Source organism: Salmo salar, chromosome ssa04 (genome assembly GCF_905237065.1).
Source record: "Salmo salar chromosome ssa04, Ssal_v3.1, whole genome shotgun sequence".
Lineage (NCBI taxonomy): Eukaryota > Metazoa > Chordata > Actinopteri > Salmoniformes > Salmonidae > Salmo > Salmo salar.
In genome coordinates this window covers 19,177,152-19,186,133 of record NC_059445.1, presented here as the reverse complement: position 1 = coordinate 19,186,133, position 8,982 = coordinate 19,177,152, and the positions used below count along the sequence as shown (strand labels likewise).

The 8,982-nt window shown below is 39.9% G+C and overlaps 1 protein-coding gene across 2 annotated transcripts in view; it reads right to left on the bottom strand.

The window, feature by feature from the left end:
• Window positions 1-264: 264 nt before the first annotated feature.
• Window positions 265-8,982, bottom strand: part of LOC106602428 (zinc finger protein 662) — an 81,446-nt gene continuing 72,728 nt past the window's right edge. For both annotated transcript variants that reach the window (XM_045717545.1, XM_014195062.2), the window contains exon 6: window positions 265-1,981. In XM_045717545.1, the coding sequence (XP_045573501.1) occupies window positions 1,026-1,981 (956 nt within the window). In that variant the 3' untranslated portion in view covers window positions 265-1,025. The remainder of the gene's footprint in view (window positions 1,982-8,982) is intronic.

Genomic DNA, 8,982 nt, shown 5'->3' with positions numbered 1-8,982 from the left:
ATGTCTTTCTGCCCATAATTTTATTTAAAGTACACAAGTTTTTATCCATCACTCTTTATATCATTGATCTTGGCTTCAGAATACAGTTTCTTCTTCTTTTTGTTGAGTATAAGCTTCTATCCTAAATAATGCCATAGATTCACTGTTTTTTTCATAAAAAAAGGGCTTCACAGCAAAAAAGAGAAGTATGATGGAACCTTGTAATGGTAATATTGGGCATACTCTACACAACTTCTAAAACAAAAATAACTGGGTCAGTCAGCATAGAGTTAATTTTGTATTTAATTTCAACAAAATGGTAATGTACTCATAACTTTTAAGTACAGTACTTTTATTGCACAAAACGATACGTGACATGTATAACAACATTTCTCACTATGGTAACACTACATTTTCTGTAAATCTTGTACCCCTGCTTTGATAAAAATCTATTTAAAAATACTTTGGAAAAGGTTCAACATTACATTACACACATCTTCACTACTTCATGTCAAGTAAACATGAATTAAGGCACCATCCGTATCTCACTATAAAACACCCGTATCAACCTAAAGGGACAAGGTTGTCACTCTTCATCAGTGAAGCATTTTTACAGACACCATCACACCAACCATCACCATATCGTGAGGACAGACACTGGAGATGAGAAGCAAGTACAAGGAGTGAACATTTAATGAAACACGGACAGGAACAGAATACGGACAGCGTCTGGACAGGGGAAAACAAAAACGACAATAATGCTGACATAGGGATCTAACAGAGGAACACAGATATAGGAGGGGGAAATCAACAAGGTAACAGAGTCCAGGTGAGTCCAGCGAGTGCTGATGTGCGTAATGATGGTGACAGGTATGCGTAATGATGGGCAGCCTGGCGCCCTCAAATACCAGAGAAGAGAAGCGGGAGCAGGTGTGACATATCATCTATTTAATCATACTCATTCTTTCCTCAGTTCACCTCATCCAGTTCCCTACTACATCCAAAACCAACAGAATGAACTACAAACAAACTAACTACATAATACTCTATACATGGGCCCTGTGCATTTTCTGCTGGTGTATCCTGAGATAGCTCTTCTCTGAGAACCTCTTCCCACAGTGCGTACAGGTGAACGGCCTCTCTCCCGTGTGGACCCTCTGGTGCCTCTTCAGGTGACCAGCCTGAGCAAAGCGCGTCTGACACTGGGTACAGCTGAAGGGTTTCACCCCTGTGTGGACCCTCTGGTGCCTCTTCAGGCTGGACGAGTGTGAGAATTTGGCCCGGCACAGGTGGCAGCCAAACGGTTTTTCCCCGGTGTGCATCCTCTGGTGGATCTCCACCTGTTTAGGCAAACGGAAGACTTTCCCACAGAACGAACATGGGAAGCGCTTCTCTTTGCCACCAGATCTGCTGATAGTGTTACTACTACTGTCATTTGTCAATGGGCTGGTGTTGCCATTTAGGGTTGATGCACTGGCATTGTCTGAGGTCTGGTTTAACATTAGGAGAGTGTGAGGAGGATGAAGGCCAGGGAGTGTTTGTGTTGTCACAGGGTCCATGTTCCAGTTGATAGATCCTATAGAAGGCAGGCTGAAGGCAGCACCTGATAGGGGGTCAACCTGAGGCGCCACCCGTCTCTCTGAATCACAACTATAGGAGCAGGAGGGAGCATCGCTAGCCGAGTATGTGTCTGTTCTCTCCAGCTGCATATGGACACCGCCCTGTCCCTGCAGACCAAATCTACGTCTCGCCCTGGTCTCAGCCAGATTTTTATGGAGACTAAGTTCGGATGTTATTTTGTGTTCCACTCTCTGTTTCTGGTTAACAGTGTTGTTCCCCAGCCCATAGTTGAGGACGCTGTCCCTTACATTGACCTCCACTATGTTGCCTCTGGTCCTGGCCTGCTCGGTGATGTCGTACCCTGGGCCCTTGGCTGCACCCGTCTGGGTCTGGGAATCCAAGATGGCCGCCCAGTCTTCTCTGTTAGCCTCCAGCCAACCACCTGCAGGAAGAGGTTACAAAATAGATTTTACAAACATGGCAGAGAGAACTTTATTACTTAACTTTTTTTGGTCAATTACCTGGTCAAGGTCATACATTATAATGTGTGTTTATTAGGTACACCCCCCCACGAAAATGGTTTGCTCCTACAGACAGTGATTTACATGGATGTGGCTTGCTATATAAAGCAGGCAGACAGGCATAGATGCATTCAGTTACTGTTTGATTGAACGTTAGAATGGGCAAAACAGGGGCCTCCCTAGTGGCGCAGCGGTGTAAGGCATTGCATCGCAGTGCTTGAGGCATCACGACAGACCCGGGTTCAATCTCGGGTCAGTAGGTGGTGCACAAGGCAGCGCACAATTGACTCAGTGCGCTCTAGCGAATTTTTAAGGGGTGGATCAGCTTAATATTGCGGAAAGATTGCTGCTTCCATCAATGTAATTGTCTGCATCATTTCCAATCCCCCATATATTTTTTGGGTAAATATATATATCCATATACATACACGTATGCATACATATACACATATATACATACACATACCTATATAGATATACATACTCTTTTAAGAATATACCTTTATTATTCCCCGCAAACCCTACCACCCTTCCCCCAATTGGAGTAAACTAATAAACACTTAGGCTTCTACCTTCAGTGTATACATCTTATACACATTTTACAGACACAATCTATTTTACAATAGTTATATTTTGTTTGTTTTTAGTCCTTCCTCCATTTCTGATGTCCATCCAGTTTGATTTCTATTTGTAACTGTGCTATTTCACAACATTTCTGAACCTATATACATTTTACAGACCCCGTATGTTTTACATTGGTTATCTTGTTATTAGTCCCACCCTTGAGCTCCATTCAGCCCCTCCCATCTATGTCTCAACATCATCCATTTTGGATTTCTATTTTTCAACTGTGCTGTGAAGCTTCACAAAAGTACTGAACCCTTCTATTCTCATAGCTTCTTCAGATTGTAAATTAAAAATATATTTTTTTGCAAAAATAATTGTTATATTATTGATTGATTGATTGATTGATTGACTATGGCTTTTCAAATCACCCAGTATTGCTATCTGCAGCGTTAGTTGTAGGCAAATGTTGCAATTCTTCAGCCATTCCTGGACCTGTGACCAAAAACGAGCTACATATGAACAATACCAAAATAAATGATCTAATGACTCTGCCTCCTCACAGCAAAATCTGCAGAGTTGGGAAGATTGTATCCCCCATATATATAACATTCTATTGGTTGCAAGAATTTTGTATAGTAATTTAAATTGAAAAATTGAAAGTTTTGAATCTGGCGTTGTTTTGCGTATCAATTCATAAACCATGTGTCATGGAATGGGTACATCGAAAATCTCTTCCCAACTATTTTGCAATTTATATGGCACAGCTGTCAGTTTTTTGGTCCTTAAACGAAATTGGTATATGTTTTTAGTTTTCACACTTATCTTTAACCATTTATGTCCTTTAATATAGGGCCGACATACAAGTTCCTTGCTTTTTTCCCTTTCTACTTGCCTCTTCCATTTTTGTGGTAATGCTGCAATTAATTGGTTGTAATTTTGGGTAGAGCAGACATTTCCATATGTCTGTGTTAGCTGCATGTGTGACATAACTCCACCATATCATTCACTAAAATTATACCTTTTTTAAACATTTCTTTGAAAAATGTATTTTTTATTTTTATCAATTAGTATATTTGAGTTTAACCACAATATTTGTGGTATTATTTGTTCTGTCTTTTCATGTGGATTAAACTGAAATTGCAACCAACTTTCTAAGGCTTGTTTAAAAAATAATGATATTTTGGAGATTATTTCCTTTTCAAACAACCGAAGGTGAGCAGGTGTAATCTGAATAAAGGGAAAAAGGCCATTCTTGATCATAGGATGAGACATTCCTACCAATTTACTAGAGAACCAGTTTGGATTTAAGTATAACTTTTGTATGACTGATGCCTTTAGTGATAGGTCTAATGCTTTAATATTTAATCATTTCTGCCCTCCGAATTCATATTCGTTATATTAATAGGCCCTTTTAATTTTGTCTGGCGTGCCGTTCCAAATAAAATTGAATATTTTTTGTTCATATAATTTAAAAAGCAGGTCACTAGGTGTAGGCAAAACCATAAGCAAATAGGTAAACTGTGATATGACTAAAGAGTTCATCAGGGTGATTTTTCCACAAATAGACAGGTATTTTCCTTTCCATGGTAGCAAGATCTTATATATTTTTTCTAACTTTCTATAAACATTTATTGGAGTGAGATCATTTCTTTCTTTTGGGATTTAATTGGTAAACTACACGGTAATGTAAAATTTGCATTTTTCTTTTGTGATCCATAGTGATACTTTTGGTGCCAGAGAGAATGGCATAAGAAAGTAGTCAAGACGACTAGATTGATTAAGCCTCTGCCATGTATAGCTTACTAGGTCAGGGTATTTAAGTCTCCATATATCCACTAATTCCAATATATCCATGACATTCATGATTTTCTTAAGTGCCTAAGGGTGATAGTTTGTAGTGTGATTTCCTTTCCGGTCCATAGAGGTATTTAAGACCGTATTCAAATCTCCCACCTTAATAATAGAGTCTAGTGTTGCTTGTAGAGTTGATAAATTCTTATATATATTTTCAAAGAAGCTTGGATCATCATTACTTGGACCGTATAGGTTAATAAGCCATATCTGTTTATTGTCCAATAACATATTTAAAATAATCCATCTACCTTGATGATCTGTTTGGACAATTTGCACATTTGGATCAAAATTACTGTTAATTAAAACCATCGCCCCTTTTGAATTTCTTTGCCCATGGGAGAAATATATTTCGCCCCCCAGTCCTTTTACCACAAAACATCATCTAAAATTGTTGAATGAGTTTCCTGTAAACAATAGATATTATATTCCTTCTCTTTTAGCCAGGTAAATACTGATCATCTTTTCTTATTATCTGCTAGGCCATTACAATTGTAACTGGCAATACTTATTTCACCACTTACCATAATGAGACACAACTTTTAATTCTATTTATCAAAATATATGTTTGTAAACGTACCATTAAAAAGTAACATGATGATTGAGTGTCTATATAGCAGTACCATGATATTTACATTGCTATTAAGTAAACCTCCAATTGTTCCCCACTATTCCACCCGCTAAAGCCCTCCTCATCCCGAGTTGGGTTGTCATCCCAAAGCCCGGTAGACCACCCCCAACCCCCCGTATCCCATAGCCCTGAAAAGACTGGGATCCATCCTTCGAAAAGAGCACACAGTGTCATTTACAGAACAGAAGTAGATCAACCGCCAAATGCATTTCCATCGCCCTCACCTCGATTTGTATTATATATAGCCATCAAAAAATGTATATTATATATTTTAAAAATCCTGTTTCTTATTTCCCATAATTAGCTATTAATATTTAGAGTAATGTTGGCAATTTATGCAAAGGGTTTTACCTCTCACCAGTCTTGTCATTACCAAAATTACATTTTTACAAGCAATTATTATATTAGCATACAATTATTGTGAATCATCTTATATTGTCCCTAACATCTTTTACTCCTTTGCAACAGTTGTGGGATACGCACATACACCCACACACTCATACACACTCAACCTTTCCCCCCCACACAACCATAGGCTCACATTCTCAACAGTTGCACCATCCCAGAGCCCAACTCAAGAAATGTCTTGATTTACAAATGCATATACAGTTGCAGCTGTATGAGAAGGCCTGCAAGATTGTGCAAAAAAAATGGGCAGAAATTGAGAGATTTTATTAACTATTGTCATGTCCTAGATGATGGAGGTCAAATATACACCTTTTCCCTGAAACACTCACAACACGGTCCCCTGTACTGACCATATCCCAAGCATCTACATGCAGTCAGACTTTTGATTTTGTGCCACCAGGGCCACAATAATATACCCCCTCTCTGAATGTCCAAGTGTGACCCCCTCCCCATGGGTTACTGCAGCTAGTGTTGCCAGCACTGCCACTGCCTGGGTGGGGGCACCCCACCGGAATCCCCACCGGCTAGGTATAAGGTCGTCAAGGTTCTCATTAGCAGCTTTGAGAATTTCCTTGTAGATTATGCTCTCCCGTCAGGGGGCTCTGGCTTTGCAGGACCAACCCTGCCAAGCAGGCTCAGAATCTTGAGCGGGCTGTGCTGCTCTAGGTCTCTGACCGCATTTTGGCTGCATACAGACCGCTTACAGCAGGCCCATAAAACAGTTAGGAACTTCTCCTTAGTATCTGGGTCATTCAGGTGGGTGTCTAGGGTATAGGGTTGTGGACCGTTCCATCAATATAGGATCATAAATAAATAAATTGGATATAATATATTTATAACAAATTGTTCCCCATGATAGGACAAATACATTAAATGTATTTATTATTTTAAAACAGTTCCACCATGATAGGGCAATAAATAAATAAATAAATAAATAAATAAATAAGAAGTGTAATTCATTATAAAAAAGTATATCCATCATCTGAACAACATTGAAAGCTCTCTCACACCCCCGATCACAGCAATACATTGGTTCTGGGATATGCAACCATTTCCTTTCTCACTCAACGCCACACTTTCCCAAACATCAAAAAAATAAATAAATAAAATGAACACACACTACACCATCCACACATACTGTGCCTTCTGTTTACTTAGTTTTTATCTTCACCATGTTGAATTAGTGCTTGTGTGTTCCAATTAGTTATATTTGAAGATATGTAGAAAAGCTATATTTTGTATTGTATTGTTACAATCCATAACCGGGCTAGAATTGTGTTTCATTATTTTCCTTGTCTATAACAACTTTGTAATTTTTTAAATAACCATGGAGTAGTCTTTGTGTCTCTGAACAACTGGTTATCAATATATAGTTTATCGACGACGAGAACTGGTCATTCATGCCAATTTTGGTCCCAGGTAAGTCTTTTACCTAGGCTTTTACCCATTATTTTATCTTTAAAGGAAGCAAATATAGCAACGATTGGGTGTTCATACCTTTGCCCTCTCTGTCCGAAGCGGTGTACACGTTCGACTTGGATTTTGTTGATAGCTTCGCGTGGAATCTGAAGTGCTGTAAGGATGAACTCTCTAACTACAGATTCAGGAAATTCTCCTTCTTTCTCTTGGATACCTGCAAGTACCAGATTCTCTTTCATGGATCGAGTCTGTATGTCAAGTAAGGCTTCTCTCAGAATGGTGTTTTCCTTTTTAAGTTCATTCACTTCGGTTTCAATCTTATTGACTGTCCCTTTTAGCTTGTTTGTTTCCTTCTCCAATGTCGCAGCTTTTTCATCACTCATCTCGAGGCTTGCCTTCAACTCTTTTATATCCTTACTGACTAGTTGAAGTATACCCAGGTTGTCATTTATTGATTTTAACAGATCGGTTTCGACCTTTACCATTCCCGGTGGTGAAAATATTAAATCGTCTGTTTCTGTAGAAGAGTCAGGTTTTCATTTTGAAATCAGTTCCCCTGTCTTACTCTCTGTCATGTTTGAGTGTTGCTTGTTTTCGTAATATTTGTCGATAAATGTCTCTAGTCTGAAGATTTGTTTTGTGTTATTATCCAGATTGAAGGTTATCACCCACCAGATTGTGTAGTGCTAATATTTAGTCTAACTTGCCAATATTGAATATTACGTTTTTATCTTGAGGTGCTTTACATAACTACGTTCAGTCCCGCCATTACCTGTCTCAGTCCCGCCTGCTCTAGCGACTCCTTGTGGCGGACCAGGCACATGCACGCTGACTTCAGTCGCCAGTTGTATGGTGTTTCCTCCGACACATTGGTTTGGCTGTCTTCCGGGTTAAGCGAGCAGTGTCAAGAAGCAGTGTGGCTTGGCAGGGTCGTGTTTCGGAGAACGCATGGCTCTCGACCTTCGCCTCTCCCGAGTCCGTAGGGGAGATGGGACAAGACTGTAACTACCAATTGGACATCACGAAATGGGGGGGACAAAAAAATGGGCAAAACGAGTGACCTAAGCAACTTTGAGCGTGGTATGAGTGTCGGTGCCAGGCGCGCCCGTTCCAGTATCTCAGAAATAGCCAGCCTCTTGGGCTTTTCATGCAAGACAGTGTCTAGGTTTTTACCAAGAATGGTCAAACAAACAAAAAACATCCAGTCAGTGGCAGTCCTGTGGCCCAAAACAGCACGTTGATAAGAGCGGTTGAAGGAGAATGGCAAGAAACGTGCAATGCACAACTCGTCAGTCCTTGTCACGGATGGGCTATTGCAGCAGCCGACCCCACCGGGTTTCACTCATATCAGCTAAAAACAAGAAGAAATGGCTCCAGTGGGGCATGCGATTACCAACACTGGACAATTGAGGAGTGGATAAACATTGCCTGGTCCGACAAATCCCGGGTTCTGTTGCGTCATGCTGATGGCAGAGTCAGGATTTGGTGTGAGCAGCATGAGTCCATGTCCCCATCCTGCCTGAATCAACAGTACTGGCTGGTGGCGCTAGTGTAATGGTGTGGGGAATGTTTTCTTGGCACACGTTAGGTCCCTTGATACCAATTGAGCAACGTTTGAATGCCACACTTTGTAGAATCCACTCCCCAAAGAATTCAGGCTGTTTTGGAGGCAAAGGGAGGTCCGACCCAGTACTAGATAAACTGGTCACTGAGTGTAAGTTGTATTGATTTCATTTTATGAATGAAGAGAAAATAATAGCCAGGTACATCACTATTCCCATTGAAGTATATATATATCAAATAAAATAACATATATTGGTCACATACACATAGTTAGCAGATGTTAATACGAGTGTAGTGAAATGCTTGTGCTTCTAGTTCAGACAGTGCAGTAATATCTAACAAGTAATCTAACAATTTCACAACAACTACCTTATACACACAAGTGTAAAGGGATGAATTAGAATATGTACATACAAATATATGGATGAGTGATGGCCGTGCGGCATAGGCAAGATGCAGTAGATGGTATAGAGTACAGTATAT